This window comes from Corvus moneduloides, chromosome 5, assembly GCF_009650955.1.
Source record: "Corvus moneduloides isolate bCorMon1 chromosome 5, bCorMon1.pri, whole genome shotgun sequence".
NCBI lineage: Eukaryota > Metazoa > Chordata > Aves > Passeriformes > Corvidae > Corvus > Corvus moneduloides.
Window position 1 is genome coordinate 3666295 of NC_045480.1, and position 27355 is coordinate 3693649.

Here is a 27355-nt window from a genome sequence, read left to right on the forward strand (position 1 = left end):
GTCCTAAGGGCAGTTGTGTATTCACTGGCTGAGGAAGTGTTAAAAGCCCTGTGGATGTAGCGCTTGGTGAACATGGTGGTGGTGGTAGGTTTATGGTTGGACTTGATATCTTAGAGTTTTTTTCCAACCTTAACCATTCTGTGATTCTGTGATTCTAAATCATTAAGAACCACGTTAGGAAATGGTCTCTGGCTTGAAGGTTTTACATGTTAAACAGAATTAAAATGTGTTCAAGAAATAAACAAGCCAGAGGTTCTGAAGAAGCTGCTGAAATTTCCTTAAGACTTTCTATGTAGACAAACCAGGTGATGAGCAGATTTTTCATGAGCAATAAGGCAATTGCACATAACAATGAAGTAATTTAATTGGAAAATGAAGGCAATGATACAGTAATTCTAGTTCTTTTGGAGTTGTAAAACAGTTTAAAATTATTTATTTAATGTTTTGCTTTTGCTTTGCATTATATTTCTAATAAAGACTGTGAGGGTTTTTTTGGTATAGTTGAAAATGAGATTCTAATCCAGATAAATGTCACTAAATTCAAATGATTATGTGCTCTCTGGTTGTACAATACATTTACGTAGGGTATATGGCTATTCTAGTATTTTTAGTTGAAGTATGAATAATTTTTGCAATATTTTAAATTTCCGAAGTTGTGTCCTCTCGTTTATTAGCGTTTGGGATAGTTTATTGCCTTCTGAACAAGAGAAAGGTGTTTTTTAGCAGTAATTAGTATGAAGAGGTTTATTTTCAGAAGTCTTTAATATTTATTAAAACATGACAAATTCTCTGTAAACACACCTTGATATAATTTAAGGGAAAAAGAAGAGTTGAAAAGAAAATAGTTAACTTTACAGAGTTCACAGAATTCACAGAATGTCTGGATTGGAAGAGACCTTCAAGATCATTGAGTCCAACCCATGCCCTAGCACCTCAGCTAGATCATGGCATCGGGTGCCATATCCAGTCTTTTTTTAAATACATCCAGGGATGGTGATTCCACCACCTCCCCAGGCAATCCATTCCAGCACTTTATCACCCTTTCTGTAAAAAACCTTTTCCTAATATCCAACCTATATTTCTCTTGAGACTGTGCCCTCTCGTTCTGTCAGTTGCTGCTGGGTGACAGAGGTCAACCCCCACCTGAGTACAACTACCCTTCAGGGAGTTGTGGAGAGCGATAAGGTCACCTCTGAGTCTCCTTTTCTCCAGGCTAAACAACCCCAGCTCCCTCAATCATTCCTCATAGGGCTTGTGTTCCAAGCCCTTCACCAGCCTCGTTGCCCTTCTCTTACGTGCTCAAGCACCTCAACGTCCTTCCTAAACTGAGGGGCCCAGGACTGGACACAGCACTCGACGTGCGGCCTCACCAGTGCCGAGTACAGGGGAAGAATGACCTCCCTGGTCCTGCTGGCCACACTATTCCTGATACAGGCCAGGATGCCATTGGCCTTCTTGGCCACCAGGGCACACTGCTGGCTCATGTTCAGCTGGCTATCGACCAGTACCCCCAGGTCCCTTTCTGCCTGGACACTGTCCAGCCACACTGTCCCCAGCCTATAACATTGCAGGGGATTATTGTGGCCAAAATGCAGTACCCGGCACTTGGACTTACTTAACTTCATCTTGTTGGACTCTGCCCATCTATCCAACTGATCCAAGTCTCTCTGCAGAGCTCTCCTACCTTCCATCAGATCGACACATGCTCCCAGCTTAGTGTTATCTGCAAATTTACTAATGAAGGACTCTATTCCCTCATCCATGTCATCAATAAAAATATTGAACAGAACGGGCCCCAGGACGGACCCCTGAGGGACACCACTGGTGACTGGTCCCCAGCTGGATGCAGCTCCGTTCACCACCACTCTCTGGGCCCGGCCATCCAGCCCGTTCCTAACCCAGCAAAGAATGCTCCTGTCTAAGCCATGTGCTGCCAGCTTTTCCAGGAGTATGCTGTGGGAGACAGTGTCAAAGGCCTTGCTAAAGTCCACTCAAAGGCCTTGCTGAAGTCCGGCTTTATTTGGAGAAGATTTTATCACAAGTTTTAACAGTTTTCAAAAAAATCTTCAATTATATTAAAATTAATTTTCTTGGATTTTGTTTCAGCAACTGCAGCCAAAAATGCTGTATGCTTACAGCAATCCATCTACATTCATAAAGAGGTTTGAAACACTTAATTATAAAGACTGAATTATAGTATCAGTCCTTGATTTATGGCTCTAACGTTAGTTAACTAATTAGAAATGTAAAGTATTCCAGTTCATTTACATGCATCGTTCATTAACTGGCTTTTAAGAAGTGATGGTAAATTGCAACTTCTAAAGAAATTTATTTAGCCAGATTTTCTGCCAGCTATTTCTTTCTTCTTTCCAAGAAGACATTATTTCCTTGTTAATATAAGTGCAAGAGTTTTATAGGTGTCAATAACATAGTCTGAAGTTGAATTTTGGTACCAAGTTTTCTTTGAAGAGGAGTAACACCTTTTGTAAGCAATAATTGTGTCTCTTTGGTAACTCAACATTGGGAGCTGTCATGGAGCTGGTTCTCATTCCCAAAACTCCAAAATCTGTTTTCCTTGTGAGATATTTGAGAAAGAGTTTAAAATAAACATCTAGACTATCATTTATTTATAACCACCCATCAGAAAGTAACTACATCATTATTATTATATTTTTAGCAAAACTGAGGTTCATGGTATTGGGAGGAGAGGCAACTGAACTGACACAAGGTGATTCTGAGAAAATTCTGACTGGATGGTGGGAAGGAAAAAGTCACCCATGATCACCCATGAAGGTGGTCAGGCGCTCAAACAGTAGGCAGAGAGGTTTGGAAAATCTCCAAGGACGGAATTCTCATTCTCATCTTCATCTTGACTGGATGAAGCCTTGAGCAATCTGGCTTGATGTTAAAGTTGATTGTGTTTTAAGGAGCGGTTTAAAATATAACCTTCAGGAGTTTGTTCCACCCTAACTTATTCTGGGATCCTGAATTATAATTAACAGATGTCCCAAACAAATATTTAGTAATATTTAGCCCTAGAAATTAATTATAAGTAAAAAGTTTTATGGGATGTGGGTGAAAAAATATTGAGTGCAACTGAGTGACTTCTATTTTTCATGAGCTAAGTTTTGATCATCATAAGAATTTCTCCTATTTAGAAATAACCCAGAAGTATATTCCATTTTTATAGTTTAAAGTGAGGAAGGCTGGCTTGGGTTGATTATACACCCTCTGTGCTACACAATTTAGTATTGAAAATCTAACTGGTATTTGTATGTAGTCTGTAAAGAAATTCCTGAATTTATTAATGGAATATGACACATCTGCCTATGAAGACAATCAGTTGGGTTTCAGTGACCAGAAATACCAGAGATACTTGATCTGTAGATTGCTCACCTTCAGGACTTGAAAAGGATGGCAGTATGCACAGAATCCCAGGATGGGTCAGGCTGGAAGGGACCATAGGGGATCATCTGGTCCAACCTCCCTGCTCCAGCCGGGCCATCCCAGAGCACAGGGCATAGGATTGTGTCCAGATGGCTCTGGAATATCCCCAGTGAGGGTCACTCCACACCTCTGAGTGATCTGTTCCACTGTTCACAGTTCTTCCTCATGTCCAGGTGGAACTTCCTGGGATCAGTCCCTGCCCGTGGCTCTGGTGCCACTGCTGGGCCCCGGAGCAGAGCCTGGGCCCTGCCCTGAGCCCTCCCTGCAGCCAGGGACACCCAGGGCTGAGGGCCCCTCTCAGCTGGGGCTCCTCTCCAGGCTGAGCAGCCCCGGCTCCCTCAGCTTTTCCTGGGCACGGAGATGCTCCAGGCCCTTCCTCATCTCTGCAGCCTCCGCTGGCCCTGCTCCAGGAGCTGTCTCTCTCCTGTCCTGAGGAACTCAGAGCTGGACACAGGACCCCAGATGTGCCTCACTAGGGCTAAGTAGAAGGGTAGGATCACCTCCCTGACCTGCTGGCAATGCTCTAGTAATCCACTGGCCTTCTTGGCACAAGGACACACTGCTGGACATGGACAGTTGTCCACCAGCACATCCAGGTCCTTCTCCCCAGAGCTGCTCTCCAGCAGGTCACCCCCAGCCTGAGTAGGTGTCTGGGGATATTCCTCCCTGGGTGCAGGACCCTGTATTTACGTGTGCAAATACATAAGTAAATGCACATGCATATTTCCATATTCCAGGTAGGTCCTTGGGTCTCACAGAAGACTTTTGTGCAGGGTCTTCCAGACCATCCAGGAAGAAAAATGTGATTCATGACTTGCTGAGAGGTGTAAGATCTGTTTGAAATTTGCTGTGTGGGTAAAGAACCTTACAGCTATGGCTGCGAGGAAGAGGAGGAAGAGGGAGGCATTTCTGGAAGGATTGGTTAGGAATCTGAAACATGGCAGCTATTTTTTTCAATTTTTTTTCTTCTTGCTAATTCCATAAGTTTCCTGTATAATTCATTTGGTGCAATTGCAGTCTTACTACTGTCAAGTGAAATACGAGGTTGTGAAAAAGAGTTTATACAGTTGATTTCTGAAAATCCCAAGCATTACCCTTTGGCTCAAAACCCCCATTACATAAATACGCACATGCCTAACTCTTAGAGAAGTCATTTCTAATTTAGGTGCTTGTTAAACTGCTCTGCTTACTGCTATGAAACACAGACCCCAGAAGATACATGTGAGACATTATTTCACATTCTGGCTAATGCAGCAGTTTTTTCTGCCAAGTCAGCAGTTCCTGGACCTGGAACAATACATTATCTGGTTAAAGTTCTTTTATTTGTCCTTTTATTAAATAAGGGATTTTCATAAATTCCTTGTATTTATTGCTATTTAACTGCTGAGGATTCAGTGGAGTTACAGATTTCTCAGGGTTTGATCCTTTCTCCATTAGTGATGAGACTTACGGGGTCTGGTTGTGAACTAGAAGTTTTAATGAGAAATAAGATCTTTTCTAAGAGCCTTGCCCTACTGAAATAAAGAAAATACATGGAATCAGTTTTTAGCCTCGAATAAATCCATTTGAACATTTTCTGATTAATAATAAACAGGTACAGTTTTCAATGCTAAAGGCACATGTTCGTTGTGTGTCCTGTTCCTAAATTCTAATGTACATTTTAATACACTGTGTTGGTTTTGTTGGGTTTTTTTTCAAATTACTGGTATCATTTGGCTTGCCCTTGCTGATTACTCTTGGATATTAAAAGAAATAGACTAATCATAAAATTATCAGAACATTGTGAAAATTAAAAGGGTTCATTGACAAATCTTATGTGCTTTAAAATAGGTGTGATTATTAGAAATCAGAATGCTTTTATGTTTTTCATTCCTATTTCATGATTTATTTTCTTTTAAAGCTTGAATAACAAGTGCACAGCTTCCAGAGCATTTTTAGTCCATAGGAAATTAGGGAACTTCTTTGTAAGATTTGAACAAAAGGTTCCTGAATTACACGGTGTTGTAAATGTGCCCGAGAGTGGGAGCAGGTAACTATTGCCTTTGTATTTCTTACCTTGAATTGCAAAAGGAGAAAAGCAGATCAAAATATAATCCAGCAGTGACTCAAAACTCATAACTTTACGTAAGGTTTTATGGTGAGAAGAGTAGAATCAGTGTGGTTTAGACCAATTTGATATTTGGTAATAAGTTTGATACATAGAGTACACAAGTCTTTAGCAGTGATCATAATTTAGGAATTAGTCTTTCTTTATTATAAAAGAGTCTTTGAAAATCAATTCTTTTTCTAGTGAAATAAAGATATTTTGCTAACCAGTGGACTATTTGACAAATTAAAGATGTTTTCAGACTGTCTTCATGTAGTGCTCCCTTTTTAGTTAACTAATCCAGCACTTTTTTCCTGACCAAAAACCAAAAAAAGCTGTTAAAAGATGCTCTACAGAATGGAAATGAGAGATTTCATATTTTTGTGCAAGTGTCATTATCTAGTAATGATTTTCTTGCAGTCTTAACTTCCTCAATTTTTTAAATTCATGAAATATTGGGGTAATATAGTTACATTTCAGCAGGGTAGGCTGCTTATAAAAATAATCAAAATGAAATTATTAACAGAGAATATCCCACTCTATCTTCAGGAATAAAAAACTTACACCTTGCATATGAATGTCCTGAAGAACCAAGAAATTTCCAGAATATTTGTGGAAGAATAATACTGGTTTAGCATCATGGATTGGTTTGGGTTGGAAGGGACCTTAAAGATCATCTTGTTCCAAGCCCCTGGCGTGGGCAGGGATACCTTGCACTGGACCAGGTTGCTCCAAGCCCCGTCCAAGCTGGCCTTGGACACTTCCAGGGATGAGGCAGCCACAGCTTCTCTGGGTAACAAGGCTGTGAACTTTTTATATATATGTGTAATTGTTTTTCATATCATTTATCTACTGTGATTTTAGAGTTACCAGATATTTCTCTAATACTTACATTTTCCGGAATTTGGTAGATAATTGTTCCAAGAAAGTTTAGATAATCCTTGAGGTCCCTTCCAACCTGGAATTCTACGATAAATTATTTCTAGGAAAAACTAAAAAAAAACCTCTCCAAAGGCACTGAAAATGCCAAAGACCCACAAACACTCATCGCGTTCCCGTTTTCCTTTTCCTTCCAGAACAAGATCATCCTAGACCCGATGACGTTCAGCGAGGCGCGGTTCCGGCCGTCCCTGGAGGAGCGGCTGGAGAGCATCATCAGCGGGGCGGCGCTCATGGCCGACTCCTCGTGCACGCGCGACGACCGGCGCGAGCGCATCGTGGCCGAGTGCAACGCCGTGCGCCAGGCCCTGCAGGACCTGCTCTCCGAGTACATGAACAACGTAAGTCACACCCACTGCTCGCTCGCGGGGCGCCTCGGCCTCCCGCTTTTGTATCTCGCAAAAGTGGTAACGCGGCTTTGTACCGAGTGTAGAGGTGGTGCTGTTTGAGTTGTTGAACTTTTTAATGCGTTGCAAATGTTTGACAGGAGTTTGGTACAATCAGAAGCTCACAGGGCTGGTGGTGTACCAGCCAAGGAACTCCGTGCTCCCCGTGAATTTTGCAGAAACGTTTCTTCTCGTGTAGTAAATAGCAGCAAGTATTCCTTTGGAGGTAGAATTTTTTTTTTTCATGAAAACAATGGTGAGTAATGTAAATGTGAAATGGCCCAAGAATTACTGAAGGTGAATACGGTTAATTTTCAACATGCTTGTCCCTGTGGGATGGTAATCGTGTTTGATTTTTAGGATGTTAGCTATAGATATTCATAAGAGATTGACTCTTTGGTGTGTATGTTAAACCACTGAAGGTTTCGCTTGCTGGTGGAGCTATGAAACACTCAGCTGCCATGAAAGTATTGCGGTCAATACTAGTGCTGTTCACACAATTACAACAACAGCTCTCTGGGTAGGGTTTCCAAAGGTGGTGAATTGTTCAATGTGGTGTGAACTGGCAGTGCATAACCTTGTTCTGCACAGCTTGTCCCAGAAAATTCTCTCCACCCAACAGTGTGTATTAAAACTCAGATATTCTATTGCTGTGTCTTTTGGGGGATGTGGGAAAAAGTCCAAAGCGACATCAACAACCTGTTTTAAAATGAAAATGTTTGCCAAGAGGTATCAAACTGAGCATCCTGTACTTTGCTGTTTCTTGTCTTTGGTTGCTCCTAGAGTATCAGATGACACATTTTGATCTCATTTTGCTGGAATCATCAAAATAGCACTGAGGAGACTGTTCGAGGATAGACCTTTACCATTGTTATTTTCATTGGTAATGTTACATTTGTTAGAGTGGTGCAATTCAGTATCAGTAGTGCAAACTTCAGTCCTTTAGTCATTGCATTTTACACTTCCGACCTAAATGTTGCTTTTCAAAGATACTGTTTCATATAATAAGAGTTACCTCAAGGAATAGCTGTTTGATGGTGCAGAATTGAAAAGCATTGTTTGCTTCTAAGTTTTTCCTGAAGTGATGGTTGACAAGTGCTTGTGAAAGCTTGAATGAAGGTGAAGTTTGTGCTGCTGTGTTATGGGTTAGAAATTATAAAGAGAACATTAAATACCAGATAATGAGGCTGTGGTGGAAAAGAACTTGCTGGGTTTCTTCCTACAAGATTTTGCTTTGTAGAAGCATTACTGGTGCAGTTCTTAAAGGTCTTTCAAAGAAACTTTGAGAACTGATGAATGGTGGCTTCTTATTTTATTGTGGTGCCTCTTTTTCAGTACATCGAGTTCTGGTAATGATGCAATTTGCCCTTGGACCAGGAACATTCTTATTTTATTTCTGGCTGCATTTACAGAAGGAGGAGAGTTTTAAATTCCTGCAGGCATTTATGACCACACTGAAGGTTGCTAATGTCGTGTCATCATTTTTACTTAAACACATAATGGTGTGAGCAGCTGCTTTTATGGTTTCCACAGTATGATTTTTGAAATAGTCTCTTTTTCTTCTCTTCTTAGTCTGAGCTGCACAACCCCTGTAATTTTTTTATTTTTCTGCTTTATATTGAAATGAAGCCAATTTAAGTAAGATATTTTTACACCTACTGAGTAAACATTATAAAACCTGAATATATACTTAATTACATGAAATGCTGTACTTCTGATTTTACCACATCTGGTGTGGTAGAATTTGAGAACAATGATTTCCAAACTGATGTTAGCAGTTACAAGGGATGGGATTAAGATGACATATTAATATGCCTAAATTTAGGTTTTTGTACATAGGGACAGGTAAACTAGGGACTCTCTCAATTCAGTTCTTTAAGGGTAGATGCCATTTTAAACTACCAGGTTAAAAAATTCCAGGGCTTGTTTGAGCAGAGACTCCTCAGTCTGCCCCTCTGAGGCATTTGAATCCTCCATGGGTCATCTTGTAGCTGCCAGCCCCACTTCCATGTCATGTAAGCTCTAGGAAAGGACAAATTGCCAGACTCCTTCCTTCATTGAATCATTTGAGCCTCAGTTGCTTTAGCTCCAGTTATAATTGTCAGAGACCAGATCAATACTGGAGATCAGATCAATATGGCCAAGGAAAGCTGAAGAGCCATTGAGATGACAACTGTTATAATCTAATATGGGCAGGGGTAAGATAAATACCTCTAGTCTGCTCTGATATATTAACTAAATCTCCACAGCCAGGACAGAAGATCAGATCTCGAGTTTGTAGGCAGCTCCTGTTATCTAAGGATTGAGTTTCATCCACTGGTCTGCCCTCGTACAATTGGCTTTGCTACTAAACCTACTTCCTTGAAACCTGGGGATTGATTTTCTTGGGTTCTCAATAATTCTGAGCATGTTCAGTATAACAAAAGATCTCACTTGGAAAGTTTTTTAAAGCTTTCATGAGTTTCAAAAGAGTAACACTGAAATGGCACACACCAAATATGACACAGTTCTAAGTCTGATCAAAGCTGATTTGCAAAGATAGACACCTTTAACATCTGTCTGTGTGGCTTTAAACCACTGCAGTCCTGCTCTTGCTTTAGAGATTGTGAAATTAATCAGACATTCATGTCTTGGGGTTTATTCTGTTTGATGGTACCTGAAAAATTATGAATTTTTGGATGATGAGTGTTGATCAAATGAGCATACAGCAAAGTAAATATTTAGTGGTTATGCTTAAAGGATAGAGACAATGAAGGGCAGGGTGTTGGCAATGTGCTGTTCAGTCAGTAATAGTTCAGTCCTTCTCCAACGTAAAATAGTTCCTTTTCATTCATCTACTTCTATTATTTGGGTTCAGAAGGGTGTTTCTTACAAAACTTCAAGAGCTGAAGCAAAAGGCTATGAGTTTAAGAAAAAGCAGATACTTTCAAAATGTTGGCATCCAAAGAAAAATCTGAAAAAAAAAAAGGTAGAAAGAAGGATAGGGCAGATTTCAACTTAGGTTAGTAAAAATGTTGCTGCTTCTGCAGTTGTATTATTTGCTATTACAGATAACAAAAAGAAGAGATGTGTTTTCATTTCTCCTTTCTTCTTCTCAGATAAATGTTGATTTGCTCCATTTCCTACCTGTCAAATAACATTTTTAATTAGTCCCTAGGCTCTTTACTAGTTCTATGAATAAATACATATTTGCGTAGTTATTGCATTGACTGGAGTCTCACAGTACATAGGCCCTCTGCAAGAGAGATCCCTGGGCATTCTCTGCAAGAACTTCTATGGAGATGAGATGTAAACTGTTTCATTATTCTTTGTATATCCAGAAATATATATTTGCTTCATTTGTCTTATCATAACTTTGACAAAATCTTTTCCCAGCATGGTATCTATTATTTCTCTCGTGAACTCATGTGAACTTTAAAATCTGTTACTTTTGGGAAGCAAAGGCAAGAAAGTTCTCAGTCTGCTGTGTCATATGACTTTTTTTCCCCCAGTTTCTCTGTTTCTCATAGAAAATTGATAGGGTATTTCTCAGCTTCTTATGTATATGTGATAAATCCCATCATCTATTTCAAAATAAAATTATATTCCTAGACCTCTGTCCTACAGAGAAGACCTAAATACAGCTCCACAGAAGCTCTTAATGCAATTGTTTTCTGTTCATCTAAATGAAAACCTGATTTAATGGATGGTTAGCTCTGATTGGGGTCTAGTTTCCTGCTGGTTTTCTCTCCTGGATCCTTCATGATTTGTGTTGCAGGCTGTCAGGGAGCAAAAATACCAGGAACCTGGGAGTTCCAGCTCTTAACTCCTGGATCAGAAGCGTGCTGCCAAACTCAACCCAGTGCTGGGCACCCTTTCTAGCAAGACTCGGGTGCTGCTGTGTTGATGTCTGATTAACATAAGAAAGGGAGGAAATTATGTCTTCAGAAAAAATATGCTTAAAAAAAGAATGCTTTGAATTCCCTCTGACATCATCAGATTCAGTGCCAGAGACTTTACGTTGTGTTGCTGGGGTGTATCAATGATAAATTTGGAAAGCAGTTGACAAGTGAGTAAGCCATGAGTGTTAAAGACCTCTGTAATCACTCCAGTACTGGCTTGGCATTAATTCAAATCTGCATTTGAAAAGGCATTTCTCAGCTGGTTCAAATATGATTTTCTGTTCTAAAGTCTTTGGGCTCATTATTAAGCCAACTTGCATTCTCCTGCCTTCCTTTCCCTCTCATCCAGTGTTCCTGCTCCCAGTCCCTGCCAGCACTCCAGAGGAGCTTTTTTTTTTAATTATAATTGTTTTTTGGGACAGCTAATATTTGTGTGTCTGAGTGGAATGATCAGTCCTTTATGGAGTCCTTGTATTACTACTGATGATTTAATGTTTAGATTTGAGGATCACATCTGAGCACTGGAATAGATTTCCCAGAGAGGTTATGGAGTCTCCCTTGCCAGAAATATTCCAGAACAATCTGGATGCAATCCTGTGCAATGTGCTCTAGGAAGACCCTACTTTACCATGGGGGTAATGTTACTTAATGTTTGCTCTTTGAAATCTTATTCTCTAAAGTTACTACCCACCCCTGATACCTGCTCACTCTTGAGCTGCTATAGGCTCTAATTCCTGTTTCTTATAGAGAAGAATTCTCTATAAGATATTCATAAGATAAATTCTCTGTAAGAATTTCTTGAAATGACAAAATACCAGAAGAACAAATGAGAAAGCACAAGCCTGCTGGCAGCTTCTCTTCACAAATATATCAGTAAAAAATTGGAATTGCTCAAAGGAAAAACAGAGTGCTGCAGTACATGAAGATGAAATGTCCTTAGCAGACAGCTGGTTATTGTGCTTGATTGGAGAACGAAAAATGCAACAGCAACTGAAAAAAAATCTATAAACTCCCAAGATACTGCCAGCTGTCACATTTAACAACTTCATCTGAACTCATATTTAAAATAAGCAATAATTGGTGTGTACATTTCAGCTCTGATGCTGACTTGTGTAAGGTTAATCTGGGTGACAGTGAACAGTAAATTACAGTTATGAGACAGAAATGTCCAGAGCTGTCCTAAGATGAGGAATCAGGGGTGAGTGACAAGAGATTGACTGCTGAAGCAGCAGCATCGACTGATGCAGGCGTGACTGGCTCAGCAGGGCAGTTTTTCCATCAGTACCATTGTCAAATTCCTGGCTGCCCGAATAATTTTTAGAGGACAGCAGCTTGTTTAAAAGCTTTCCACTGTATTTCAAGCTGGAGATGAGCTATTTTGCTATTTACCTGGCTCTTTTAGAGCTATTTGTCTTTGTATACTTGAAAGAAACAAGTAGAAGCACAGTAGTTACTATTGGAGGAATAGGATATGCTCCCAAATGGTTTATGCATTGTTTCTTGGCCAGTTCAGGGTTTTTGGCATTTGTGCATCCCTCCTGAGTGCCCTGACTGTTCATAACTGTACATAAAATCACTGTCCAAGCGTGCAACCCACTGTCTGACTTAAGACTTTTCAGGAACCTTCTGTCTCTTCTATTTTGATGATGTTAGGCCCTCCTCCTAAGACACATCCACTATTTTTCAGTAGATTTACAGAAATGCTGCATCACTTACAATTGCACAGGTTATTTTTGATGTATTTGTTCATTCCTGAATTTCCTGGTTTTGTAATTCCATATTCAGTTTGCTGTGTTTTTCTTATCAGATCCAGAGAACCACACTAGTGTTTGCAATCAGAAACAAAAAAGCCCAGAGAAGATGAGATTTCATGACTTGGAAATGACAATTATCCTAAAAAATTGTCCTCATTTCAGGTTCTGGTGATTGCAGGTTTACACACTCCTGTTGGGATGAGTAGATTTTTAAACTTACTGAAGTAATTTGCTCTTTACAACTACCTGTTACAATCTACTCTGAAAGGTGAGGGTAACCCAGGTTCTTGTTAATAAATCCGTTGGGGTGGATTAGAGTAAAACAACCCTGAATGAGTGTTTTTTGTAAATATATACATGTAGGGTTTATTGCAGAATAATTTGGTTGCAGAGGAAAACAGATATGAGGGCATTTTGGTTGCTATCTTTAGTAATATAACAATATAAAAGCATAAAAATCACTTAACAAAATGCATAAGAAAGAGAAGGAAAGGATAAGAGTAAAAATATCTCACCACCCAAGGGCTTCACAATGAGACTTGGTCATTGCAATTTCAATGTCTGTTGGTCAAAATGATAGACACAAACCAGCTGCATCAGATGGTGAAGGAAAGCCCCAAAACAGCCCCTCTGTTTGGTTTATATTCACTCAGGTTCAGGTAGGAACACCCCGATACCTCCCCTGGGGTGGGGAATTTCAGATGGATGATGTAATGTTGTGGATCAGGAGACAATTGGGGAGAATTTGACACCTTCTAAGTCGATACAGCTGCCCATCACATCAGTGCAGCTGGGCCCATTACGGCCCATCATGGCCCATCAGCAGAGTGACCACCTGCAGGCCACGTGTGAATGTCCCGGTACCTCCCAGGCAGGGGAGTTACCGCAGCTGAGGTCACTGATAAGGACAAGGAGACAGTTCCTGCCTCCTAAGGTTTGTCTCTTTCCTTATCTCGTTCATCACTGAGTGTCTTACTGATTCTATGACTGTGATTCCGGTATTTCTGGGAGGAAATGCTGTTTCTGAACCACAGTGCTGGACTTTCCTTGGTGGTATCAACCAGAGAACATTTTTTGCTCTTTGTCTTTAAGGGCAGACCGTGCTATGTCATTATAAAAGTGTTGTATATCATGTTAAAGTGTAAATAAATCAAAGGTTTATGGAGTCTAAGGCTGAATTGGCATATTAGGTTGAGTGATGTTTCTAATAAGATACTTGCCTCCAAATTAGCATGGAAATTTTCTAGACTGACAGTAAATCCAAACCTGATTTTCTCCGTTCCTGTAGGGCTTAGTCTGCTTGGGCCTCTCTTACTCCAACATTAAAATTGAGGTCATATCAGTCGTAATTCATTAAAGTTCGAATGCCTTGCCATTTCCACATTAAAAAATTCTGCATTAATTATATAATTGCAGTGTTTGGGTTTGGTTTGCCCATTAAACTGAAAACTGGGACAAAACCAATACATGACAGAATGAAGTGGCGCAACTTGGTGACACAAGATGGTGTGGGATTTAATTTGGCTGACTTTTATATTGTTTTTGACAAATAACCCAAACTGCCTTCCTATAAAATACTATATTAATTTCTTACGTGACATAGATGGGAATAAAGGATTTACTAAGTGGACTCCAAGTTCATCAATACTCAGGAAACCTGCTTTTCTCGACAAGTGTATTTGTTATTCCTCATTGTGTTAAATATGTATGTATGCCTACAAAAGGTCTGACTGTACTTGTTGGTACTTTGTCAGAGTACTTGATCATTTTAAACTTAGTGTATTCAGAGAAAATAAAAATGTGATGTTTTTTCAAAAAAACCCCCAAACAAACTCAAATCATACCACCCCCCCAAAATTGCATTTTCTTGCAACGGTTTTTACATCTAACTAATTTTATTTTGCATTAATTATTTAGTTGCTTTTTTTTTTTCTCTAAAGTGTCTTACAGAAGTAATGACTTCTGCACTGGTGCTTTTGATATGCTGGAAAGCATTTTCTCAATTTCAGACATACGCTGTCTGAAAATGATGTTAAAGCTGTTTGTCCACCTGAAAGAAAGTCCTCTATCAATCCTGTCTATCAGTGTGATTCACAACCTCTCTAATTTTTCTTTCTACTGAAGTTCGCATTTATGGGCCATTAATTTGTTGTTTTTCCATGTCTACAAGTCAATATCAATATGAGAGAAGTTTATAATGCGTTTTATCCTATACCAATAACAATATGATTATTAGTTCTGTGTGTATCTGCTTTTGGTGTCCAAATCTTTCAGTATTTACACAATCCACATTAACATTGTTGGGTGTTGTATTCTTTTGGATGCCAAGGAAGATATTCCCAATGAATTTATAGAACTATTGGAATGAACCAAAATAAAAGTAGAATGGGCCTACTGCAATTAGTGACGTTTTGGAAAACCACATCAAAAATCTGTGTCTTCTTGGAGGCTATTGAACATCTTCTGTTGCACATTAAAAATCCTTCAGTAATTGTATAATCGTGGTGTTTGACTGTTGAAGGCGGTGCAAATGTCTGTATTTTCAAAGACATGGCATTTCTCTCTTTTTGATTCATTTTCTTTAAAGACGACCTGAATCCCTCAGCAGTTGGACTGAATTTTTACTATAACTGGGCAAATACTGAATGGCTTTGGTTTGCCTGTTGCACTGAAAATTGAGGCAAAGGTGACACATCATTAGATCAGCATTTGGATAGTGAAGGATGCACTTCAGGGAAGGTCAAAATTCTTTTCCTTTTAATAATGTCACTGCAGTATTTACAGTGCCATTAGCAATCTAAACTACAGAAAATATGACAGTTGTGTGTAAAGCTGCAGTTTATGAATCCTGCATTGGTTTGGATTATTTTTGTTTGTTTACACCAGAAATATTTTTACAAATGAGAGCAAGGCTCTGCAAGTCGGTGTTAGAGGAATTCACTGTAATGTAGGGAATTTTCAGCTGAAATGATTGTGCTGGATATCCAGAAGAGGGCATGCTTGCACATCAGAAATGTTTTGTGCATCCATAAAGATCTGCATGCTGATATGGTGCAGCTGGAATCCAAGAAAATGCAGTAGTACACAAAGAGAAGATGTTACCTTGTTAGTAACTATGGGTTCTTAGAAACAAATAGATTCAAAGGTTGTTTGGGAAAAAAAGGATGTATTTTAATCAAATTAATATTGAGTGGCTGAACTGTCAGAAATGAGGTGATAAATTCTACTTGCATATTTTTGTAAATTTTTTCAGCTGTAGGTACATGATGCAGAGCTCGGGAACGTGTGCATTCTAATACAGAATCATTTCCAACTTGCTACAGCAGTGAACTGTATGACAATGTGAAATCAGATATATCAGTGTTTGGTGGGGCCTGATGTTTGACCTGGGAAATTATCTTATGACTTGAGAATTCAACAGAAATGCAAGGGCATCACGTCTTGTGACACAGTAACTTGTTGCTTTTTCCAGAGTTATGTATTAGCCAGATGTTGGGAGCACAGGGAGTTTGTTTTTATATTTTCACTTGAGGAATGGAAGACAGAAGAGGTCTCTGTGGTAATCAGTTCCCTGAAAACTTGCTTAGTAAGAGGAGGAGGATTTTTTTTTTTATTTTTTTTAAGATGGTTGAGCTGCAGGAATAAGCAATTTTCCTTTTAAATTGGGTTATTTTTTGAATTTGAAGTATTGATTCAATTTTCATAGTATTGGGAAACCTTTTCAAAACCTTTCCCTTTAACAGATATTGTGACTGGGTACAATATTTTAGCTTGCATTTGAGTACAACAGAATGAAATGAAGCATTTTGTGAAATTAATTTGTCTATAATTTGTCAATTAATTTGTCTCCCTACCCATATGAAGGGGTCAGAACTTGATGATCATTAATATCCTGCCCAGCCCAAGCTATTCTGTGATTCTGTACTGAAGCTTTAAGCTTATCTGCTTTATATATTTGTGCCGATTTGGACAAATTTGGAAATATATCCTCTAAGAGAAGGCAGTTTACAACCACCCTCCTGATGTGTTTAATTGTTAAATTAAGTTAAATTAAATTAAATTTAATTGTGTTAAGTTAAATTGTATTTAAGTTTAGGGTAACATAATGACCTCACATTTTCACAATACCTATATTATATAGGATTTTTATATCTTTGACAGATTGACTGTTGCCTTGTCCAATTCTTGCATTTATTTAAAAAGAAAGAACAACACAAAGAGAGTGGCAGCATAGACAGATGCATCATAACTGGAATTATGCATTAAAGATGCAATGAAATTTATACATTTCAGTTTACTGAGACTCCTAAAATACAATTCGGTAGCTCAGTGGCTGAGCTCTTTGTGAAATACTCTAAAGTACCTTGGGATAGGATGTGTAATAATGGAGTTACTATGAGGCTGTCAAATGCATTGCCAGGGATGCCCTTGAATCCTGGGATCAGATGAATTACATTTTAATTGGGTTTTAAGGGTAAGCTGAGCAAGTAGATAAGGTAGAATTAACCGGAGACTATTAATGTCATGAAACCTTTGGTGCTCTTAAGCTGTTGCACTAAACCCAGTGAGAGCTCTTGCTGGGAAGAGATGTAATCACAGAATGACATCAACCCCTTACCTGGAGCCCCTTAGACCCAGGAAACTGGAGAAAAACACATTAGTTGGATTTTATTATAGCATTTTGGAGGCAAAGGAGACAAAAAGCCCAAAGCTGAGTTTTCCCAAGCTGTGGGACCATTTACCCAGGGAATTTCCTGACATTATTGAATGGTGGGGGTTTTGTTTCTGATAGAGCAGAACAGAAGCTGCTGTGATGTCAAATGGCCAAACCATTTGCTTGTGTATTTCTTTTCTCCATGAAGTAGCTTATGATTATTTTGCTCAGTGGAATTTTTAGGATTGTTGGATGAGTGACCTTTTTTCCTGTAACTTCTTTTTGTTGTCCACATGGATGCAATCAGATTATTAGAATTTTTAGAAAGTTACAAACTTCAAGCACTTGAACTCATTTGTTATTCCATTATTTTATTTTTAAACACATTTTTTATCATTTGAAGCTGAACAATAGGTCTAATGACTAAAGGCGTTGCAAGGCAAACTTAAATAATTTATTGCATATGTTAGAACAGGGGTCAGGGTAATGGCTAACATGCCATAATAGTACATAAGAGTAAACATATATATATATTTTTAATTTCCTAAATAAATTTAAAAAAAAATGGAAAAGAGAAAAAAAAAGAGAAAGGAAGTGGGAGGAGGAATTTTTTGTTGTTGATGTCTGTTGTAAATCCATTAGTTTGACAGAAAATTACATCTTTCTCTTCTGTCTGGGTAGGTGAGCACAAATCCTTGTGCCTCATGCAGTACTTTTGATTTCTGCTTATAGGATGAGGATGTGGAGGCAAATCCCATGGATATCAGGGAAGGTTGTTCATCCTTGCACGTATTTGTAAGGGATTCAGTTGGGAATATAAATGCCTGATTTCAGTATCTCAGTGTCCCCAGGAAAGGCAGTAAGGTTAACTCGCAGGATTTAAAACTCCACTGTATATTATGGGGTCTGGTTCATCCTGGTGTGTTCTGCCGGGAGAGCTGTCACATGATTCTTCCAAATGCTCAACCATTAACCTTTTGTCAAGGTGAATTTTAATTTAAATTATGAAATCAGATTTTTTAAAAAAATAAATTCATATAATGGTTTAAATTCTGAAATACATTTTGAAGCAGAAATACAGAAACTTTTCATTTCCTTCCAATTTTATTTTCTGTCCTTTCACTGTAACTAAATAAAGAAGTGAGCGAATCAATTACAGTTGTACCTGATTTGGAGTGTGTAAGGCCAGACTTCCCAAGTAGATTTACATCCAAGCATTTGTGTGTACAAAACAATAAAACTTGAAGGCTCATTAGCTTGGAATGACCCCACTGTGTTTTATGTGACGGGGTCATTTCTTTACTAATGAGCCTCTAAGCCAGATGGCCAAGCCCACAGTAGTCTAACTGCGTTAGGGTGATTTAGATTTTTAGGTAAATAGCTTTGCTTTTCTGGTCTTTCTCTTTTTTTCTTACAGACAGGAGAGAGAAGGACAGCTTCTTCTAGAACTCTGTACACACTGTTTTGCCTTAGAAGATAAATGGCTGCTAAATAAACTTCTTAGGGTTTTATATCCATTTCTAATATTTTTTTCTGATTTGCAGTATATCTGGTAAATACTGTCCTCCCTGGAAAGTCTTGTGGGTAGGAAGTTATTGTGACAGTCTTTGCCTATTATTGGATTTTGGTTCAGCAGATACTGAAACTCATTGCCTCTGAGCTTGTATAAAAGTACACAAGAAATGCAAAACTACAATGATTTTGCGCAGGTGATAGGGCAAGAATGGTATGCCCCATTTCTGGACGTGTCCAATGCCAGGTTGGACAGGGCTTGGAGCAACCTGGGCTAGTGAAAGGTGTCCCTACCCATGGCAAGAGTTGGACTAGATGGCCCTTTCCAACCCAAACCACTCAGTGACTCTATTGCTTTCTAATATAATTTTTCTATAGAATTTTTGCTTGTCTTTATGAATTTAGGATGTTTCAGGTGCATAGGATGAGGAATGGTTGCTCATTTGATCCTGGATTCATATCACTCAGGCATGTAAGTGAGGAACCAGCTCCTCATGGATACCCCCAAGATTGCTACCTTCAAAATATATTGAATTCTAAATGCCCCGGATTATTTTCTTGGAATGCTTTTCTCTTACCATGACTAAATCATACACAAGGGAAGCTTGGAAATGACATAAAAATCTATACAGACAACAACCGAAAAGAGAAGGGTTTTTAGAGGGCAGTTTGTTAATGGCAACATCAGCAAAATGGTTTTGCAAGTGTGTTTCAAGCACATTGTGCCGATAAATAGCCATTGTCCTTTCAGCAGTCCCACATTTCAGTGAGATTTGGATGTAACAAATTGTCTGTTTCTGTGACTAACTTCATATGATGATTTGCTTATATCTTCTTCGAGTTTGTCTCAGTGATGTTAGATAATAGTGTATAGATTCTTAGTAGTGAGAATTGGTCTTATCTTCAAAGAACGTGGTTATATTTGGGGGAATAAGAACATAAAAGGCTCAGAATAAAGCTTTATCTGGCCTAGTATCTTATCTCTGATAATAGTCACAGGGGATGACTCAAGAAGAGTGTAAGAACCTGGCAAACATGCTGTGATTGTGATTCCTCTTTGCAAAATTTATTATCTTAGCCTCCAGCAACTTATAGTTCAGGGAGTTCCTGAACCGAAGGTGATATTTACTGTTTAAAAGTGAATAATCCAGATCCTTACTTAAACAGGCTGTAGAGCATTAAGATTTTAAGAGATCTACACAGGCCTCTGGAATAGCTATTTTTGCATCATTTTGACCCAGTCGTCCTTTTATTTTTAACTCTTTTTTTCCTCTCTTGAGTTTTGCAAGATGCTCAGTCCAGGTTGAATTAGGAAGGGGAGAAATGGAGTCAGTAAGTAAAGGAGAATTGTGAAAACTTTTAGACTTTGGTAAAACCTTTTTGAACCACATTTTGTAGACGTGATACACTTTTGACCTGCAGTCATTTTACTTTTCAAATACTGAAACAAAACTGAATGTGCTGCATCATTTGAAATGTATCAAGCCGAATACAGTGAGCTTTGATCACTTTATTTCCACCTCCTACAGTTTTCCAGCTGTACCTGCCTCTCACTAGCACCAGGAACTTCCAAAGCGGTGGGAACTCCTACTGGGGAAAGTTTGCTGAAAATTAGCTGTGAAGATCGGGAGAGGGGATGATTTGGAATCCTTTACTCTTACTGTGTGCTTTTTGAACAAACCTGATAACAAAAAAATCCCTACCGGGTGCCGCACCTTCACGGTGGCTGCACTGTGTGGTGGAAATGAAGACACTGCCAATGCACTTTCCTTTGTCACAAGTTATTATAAAATGTCCAGTAAAGCTTTACTTCAGTGAAAGAGTTTACCTCTAAGACAGGTCAGAATCAGTGCCATAATACACTCCGTCCAGAGAGGAGGAATAAAATCAGTGTCAAATCACGAGCAGAGTAAATGAATTTTGGATGTGAAAGTGCACTGAAATGTTAACACTGTTGTGATTTGCCAGTGCTCATAAATCTGCCTCGAGAATTAGGACAGGGGGCATTTTCTGGTGGGGACACTAATAACAGGGAAGAAGAAGTGTTTTTCTCTTTTATCCTGATTTCTATGCATTCCCATTTAGCAATGTATTGGGGAGAGGGTGTGTATGTCACATTTTTAGCTTGTCTCTCTTAACCAAAGGCAAATTAAGTCTCTTCCTGAGTATTAAGTATCAGGGAGAAAGTTATTCAAGTCCATCATTGCTTTTAAGACTTATTTGTGATGGTGAAATTTCTGCTTTGTAATTGAGAATGGGAATCTGGTCTCCAAATCACACCTTAATCTGTAGTCTGGGAAACGTAAGTGGTATTTTATCTCTTTACTTAGTGTTGCCAGACTAACAGAATGACAATAATATAGCTGGGTTTTGTCAAAGCATATAATTAAATGGCTATGAAAACTAAAGAGCATTCCATTCACTGAAGAGTGGTTACACTTGTACTGCCATGTAAGCAAAATGGCAGTGCCAAAATAAGAGAGCGTCACACGCTGTGTACGTTTTTATTTGTTAATAACAAATTTAAAATGATGAATACTTTTCCTTCGGTAAAATTCTTACGGAATCCCTTGAGAATTCCACAGCGTCGTAAATGTAATTTGCAGTTCTTTACAATTATGGTTTAAATAGACCAAGACTAAAGGGAGTCTGCCTATTTGATTTCCAAATTTGCATCACTTAAAATCCAATCAGACCAACTGTTCAGATTTTTATTAGATATGAAATACACGAATGGGTTCAAGGCCATGCTATGTATAGCAAACACACACCTTGTTGTGCAGCATGGGTTATCTAACTCATTCCTTAGCATGTGATTCGACCTTCAGCCCACCCAGACTGCTCAGTGACTCCTTGAATTGTTACTATAATAAACCCTTCGATTTTCAGTAACTGGTGTTTTATAGCCCAGCAGATTGCATTTGATTTTGTGGATTTGCTGTAACATATTGAGTTTAACGGATTTATGTAGGAATGTAAAACAAAAATAATACAGCAGGCGCTCCGAGTTTTCAAACACAAGGCATTAGGATTGCAGATGGCCGAGTCGGATAATGACATTGAATAATTTAGTGGGGAAGGTAATCTGGTTTTGACAGAATACATTAACATTTAGCTGATAGTACAGGTGTCTGGGTACTGGTCTGCGTGCTCAGATCTGAGGCGCGGTGGAGTGATGGTGTGAGGTGCAGCTTTACAGCCTCACTGACCGTGCTTAAAGAAGAAGTATCTTTTCAAAACATACTAAAATAGATTTAGAAGACTCTCAGCATTGCAGTCATTGCAATAACTTCTCACTGTCTGGTGTAATTTTTTATTTGTTGATGAGAGAAAAGTAGCAATATTTCTTTAATGAGCTTTGATTAGAATTGTATGTTCATTACAGGGTGGATCTAAGAAAACAAGGAGCAAGAAAGCACAGCAATTAAGAGATTTCTCTGCTGTTCATGTCTATTATGTCAAAACGTGGCTTCTGCCTTTTCCGCCAAATTGACAATGGGACACACCAAACTTTTTCTCCATGACAACATCATTAAAATGTAGTAGACATGATTTTAATATTGGTAGTTGTGCCTTAGAGAGAAACAGTCAGAGCAATAACCTGGGACTGGCTGAGCTCTGCTGGCAGGAGCTCTTTGGGTTGGATTTGTCTGCCTGTATGTGCATTCCAGTAATGAGTGGTGCCATGTCCCTGCAGTTCCCTCTCCCTGACACCAGCACAGAGCACACACAGAGTCACAGACCATCGAATCCAAATGGTTTCGGTTGGAAGGACCTTAAAGACCATCTCATTCCACCTTCTGCCATGGACAGGGACACCTTCCACTACCCCAGGTTGCCCCAAGCTCCATCCTTCCTGGCCTTGGACACTTCCAGGGATCCAGGGGCAGCCACAGCTTCTCTGGGCAACCTGTGCCAGGGCCTCACCACCCTCACAGGGAAGAATTTCTCCCTAATATGTAATCTAAACCTGCACTCTTTCATTTTAAAGCCATTCCCCCTTGTCCTGTCACTCCAGGCCCTTGTCCAAAGTCCCCCTCCAGCTCTCTTGGAGCCCCTTTAGGCGCTGGAAGGTGCTTAATGGTCCTCCCTGGAGCCTTCTCTTCTCCAGGCTGTACAACCATGTTAGTTTGTTTTCTTTCAGCCTGAGGTCAGTTTGCTATTGCTGTTTTCTTTGTTAACTGATAGGTCTGGAAGAGAGTAACCACTTCTGCCCAACTCTTCAGTGAAATACTTTGCTCTGAAATCTGTATTAATAAAGGTAGCAAATACATACACTTCAAGGAACATTCATGAGGTCATTGGATAATGAGTATGTGACTTGAATTATGTACATCATATTTATTCACTTTAAGGCTGATATTTGTTCAGGCATATCCTGAGTAATTTTTGCCTTGGCAGGGAAGAACCTGCCAGTTTGCATATTTTGGAGCTTAAGGAGCAAAACTTTTCCACTGTGCGTAAATGGGAACCTTTTCGTTGCCCAGCTGCAATGCTTGAGCCATGCATCCTCTCTTCCAAGCCACGACTGTGTCCCTGACTGTGCTGCCTGATCATCATCAGAGCTGAGCTATTCCAAATTTCCAGCTTTCAGCATGGGTAGCTTGCTGAAGGAGACATTATGGCTTGATTTCAGATGGAGCCTTGCGTAGGCTGGATCATTTTCACAACTATTCAAGCATTGCTTGAGTCCCTGGTTGACTAGCAGTATTGAACTCGAAGAATCTGATGAAAGGAAAGGAGGGAGCTTTCAGCAATACATAGTAGAGGGCTTAAATTGAGTAAAACTTGCTGTTTTCTGCACCTTTTGTCTTGCTTATTATAAAAGGCAATAGCTATCAGATTTTCTGTGTGGAACTAGCACCGGATAGAGCCAAATGTGGAGAATTTGTGTTGAGCAGTTGAAGTTTTTCAATATCATAGAAAAATTGAAAACTAGAGGATGTAAGAAAAGTGACCTTAACACAGTCAAACACGAGTTTTATAAAGTAAACCCGTAAGTCTTAGGAATACCAAAATAGCCTGACCACGGTATTGATTTTATAATATTGTTCCTGACTCTCACTTTGCAGAGCAGTGACATTTCATTTCACCCATTGGAACCATAATAACTGAAGTGCAACACCAGCTGATGGAAATGAAATTAAACCTATCTTCAGTAATAAAGCAGTGATGTCCATCAAGATTAGAATACAAACCTGTTTTCTAGTTTTATAATGTTCTATTACAACGAGCTATAAATAAAAAGCAGGTATTTGTTGTAGCAATACCTGTATATCAGCTAACAAGCAGATAACCTGACTTCTCTTGGATTCGCTACAAGATGTTCCTAAAATAAGTACATCTCCAGCCATGCCATTGTGAAATTTGTATTCTGCAAAATATTTAACAAAGTTTCTTATGCATCTTCACATTTGTGGTGAAAGACATTAAAAAAAAAAAAATCCCCATAGCATAATGCAACCGTTTGTTGGGAAAATATAAATCTGGACACAGACACAGTTTATCTGGATTTTCTGAAGTGCTACACATTTAAGAAACATTAAGAATTACTTTGGATAGGAAATTCATCCTGTTAATTTCAATCACTGACTGAAACATCACCAACCTGAGAACTAGAGATGTTTCTTGTTTTGTTTAATGGCTTTTTTCAAAGAAAATAAAAATTGCTGTCTTTTCTCGGGTTCCTCATTGCTCTTCTTTAAACACATTGTTTCCCCATGACCAACAGCCTGATCTTCCAGGTCAACAACAGGGGGAGGAGAGATCTGTGGATTTTTTTATTGACCTTTTGTCTGAATACCAGGTGGAAGTAGCTCATTATTTAAATCTGGACATCCAAATCATCACTTGAGTCGCAAATTTTGCTTTCATTGTTTTGCTGATACCAAAGGCTTTTGCAAAGGTATTAATTATGGCTCACTGGATTAATGGCATTTTGCTAAGGATTGCTATAGCTGGATTTTCAAATCCAAAGGGAGAAACTTCCATCCTTTGTGGGGTTCTCATAGCCCACTGCAGAAGGAATACTTATTCCTGGGTTTCTAAAGGATTGGACTTCACACGAAATATATGGATGGTTACAGTGCCCAATTGTTTGCTTCAGTTTCTCAGCATTTTTTCTCAGCTTTCTGTGAGCTGCAAACCTTGATTAAAAGAGAGGCAAGACAGGATATTTTTCATGGTATTTTAGCTAATTGATTAAGTTTTGGGGAAATACAGTACTAAAATTTACCTGTTCTACTTTGTTCATTTCTCCTTTATGGAAGAAGGACCTAAAGTCAGAGCTGCTAAATGACCTTTTTAAAGGAGTTATTAAGAATTCAGAACAATTCTTAGCATTTTCATTTTGATCTTGATGTCTGTTACTCTTACTGGAGTAATTTTCATTTTCCTGTCTCCTTTCCAAATTTCCTGACACGTAACTGACAAGATTTACCTGGAACATAATGCGTGAAGACCTCAGCTGAAAGAGAGCAGAAGGAGCCTGACACTGGGATATGAAATGCAACCTTCACCTGTCACTTTATGATATTAAAATGTGTCTGGCACCTGTGATCCCATTTCTCTGAGAGGGATGGTAAAAAACATAGTAGAAACAAGTTATAAACTGATCTGGTTTTGCTTTATGATGGTCTCAATTTTTGTTATTTTCCTTGTATCCTAATTTTTTTGGTTTTGGGGGACTTCTAAATATTTTCAGTTTTTCTTTAGCTTCTAGAAATAGTATTTCTTCCTATCTTGGTATATTTATTTTCTTAAATAAATAAAGGTGCAGAAGTGGGTCATGTCTACTGGGAAAACATGGTTTTTCCTGTCCTTTTTAAAACTTAAAAAAAATTCCAGTACCTCAGGGGCCTACAGGAAGGTTGGAGAGGGAAGAAATTCTTTTCTGTGACAGTGGGGAGGCTCTGGCACCGATTGCCTGGAGAAGCTGTGGCTACCCCTGGATCCCTGGAAGTGTCCAAGGCCAGGTTGGATGGGGTTTGGAGCAACCTGGGGTAGTGGAAGGTGTCCCTGCCCATGGCAGGGGGTGGGACTACATCATCCTTAAGGTCCCTTCCAACCCAAATTCTGGCATTCTGTGATTTTCAGTGAGTTCTTTTAAAATGCTTTTCTGTGGATGCAGAGCATTGTGGGGTGGAGAGGGCATGGAAATCAGTATCTGGTTTTCATCATCATCATTGTTGTTGTACTGGGTTGGCTAAAGGACATGTGTGAGTTTTCTTGACATAAACATTACGTTCCTTGTTGTCCTGATAAAAGGAACTTTTGTAGCCAGAAGTGCCTTGGACTTCACTCGTGAAATGGAGGAAGAGGATGCAGGACAGCCCCCAAGGAAGTCTCTACATCTGTGAGAAGGGTTCATCTTCCAGTTGGTGGTTTCCTTCCTGAGTTCCTAACTAGCACAGTTCCTATCTGCCAGGGAACTCTTAGCAGGGAAGCTAAGGAAATATGGGAAACTCCCCTGTAGTGAAGGGATTGAGCATTTAAAAAGATTATCAGTTTTCCTTCAAGAGCAGAGTCAGGCATTGGAACAGGTTCAGTCTCCATCTGTGGAGCTGCCTGGATAAAGCTCTGAGCTCTGTTTTGACCTCCCAGCTGACCCTGCTTGAAGCAGGTGATTGGACTTAGTGACCTCTGAAGTCCTTTCCAGACTGAGTTATTTTATGATTCTATGATATTTAAGAGAGTTTGGGCACAGTGACAGCCCGTTTGACATCCCGAGCTCTTGTACATTTCCAGCTGACAGAAGTTTGTATTCCTGGCATTTCACAGAGGGGGATGGAACTGATACTCCTGTCAGGCAGTGAAGAAACAGAAAAATAGAATATTAGTTAAAAATGGACAATGATTTCTTGTAGAAGGATGGGGTGAAGGGATGCATAAGTCCCAATCAATCCCTGTATGCCCGTGCAAATTTTTATGCTAAAAGTTGGGTAATTTTTGCTGCTTAATAGAATGGAGAAGGGCCACAGTGTCCATATCTTGCCTTTTTTCTGAAATTAGGCAAATTAAAAATGATCTTTAATACACTGGCTGTAAGCTGTGTTTTAGAACTTCTTGAAGTAAATTCAATAACGAAGAAATGTGCATTGGTTCTTTGTGAGAGTCCTGAATTCTACAAGCAAATTGTATTTCAGGATAATATACCTCTGATTAAGAAAAAATCAATAAAATATCCTCTTTTTGTGTTTTTTTCTTGAAAATCATTATTTACTTGACCAAATTAGATTAATCTCTTTTTTTCTATATGGTGACTGTATGTATTTTATCAGAGGCTTAAATTGCTGAAGCCAATCAGGAATTTCCAGGCAGAACTAGATGTGGTAGCTCATCATTCTATTCTCTGCTCCTCAAAAATTTATTTGAATCTTTTTGTAGGATACCAATAATTAGAATGTACTGTTGAGAAATTGGGAATTAATATTTATGATATGTTAACTCAAAGTTAACATGAGTAGAATTTACATTGGAGCTTAGTGGTCTTACATTTGCCCCCACTTGAATTCATCACCTACCTGGGAATTTATTTTTCTATTTTAAATCATTTACAGAGGAAAAGAACAAGATGATGGAAATATGCAATAAAAAAAATCATTTTTAAAGTACTTATTAGACCTTCTTTGGGTTTTTTTTAGATTAGATTTTTTCGATTTTTGGCTTTACTTTTTTAACCTGAGTTACATTTCTTC

General features: G+C 38.9%; 1 protein-coding gene across 4 annotated transcripts in view; it reads left to right on the forward strand.

Moving 5' to 3' along the window:
* Positions 1–27355, forward strand: part of CTNNA2 (catenin alpha 2) — a 466491-nt gene that overhangs the window by 130133 nt on the left and 309003 nt on the right. For all 4 annotated transcript variants that reach the window (XM_032107990.1, XM_032107992.1, XM_032107989.1 and 1 more), the window contains exon 7: positions 6610–6813. In XM_032107990.1, the coding sequence (XP_031963881.1) occupies positions 6610–6813 (204 nt within the window). The remainder of the gene's footprint in view (positions 1–6609; positions 6814–27355) is intronic.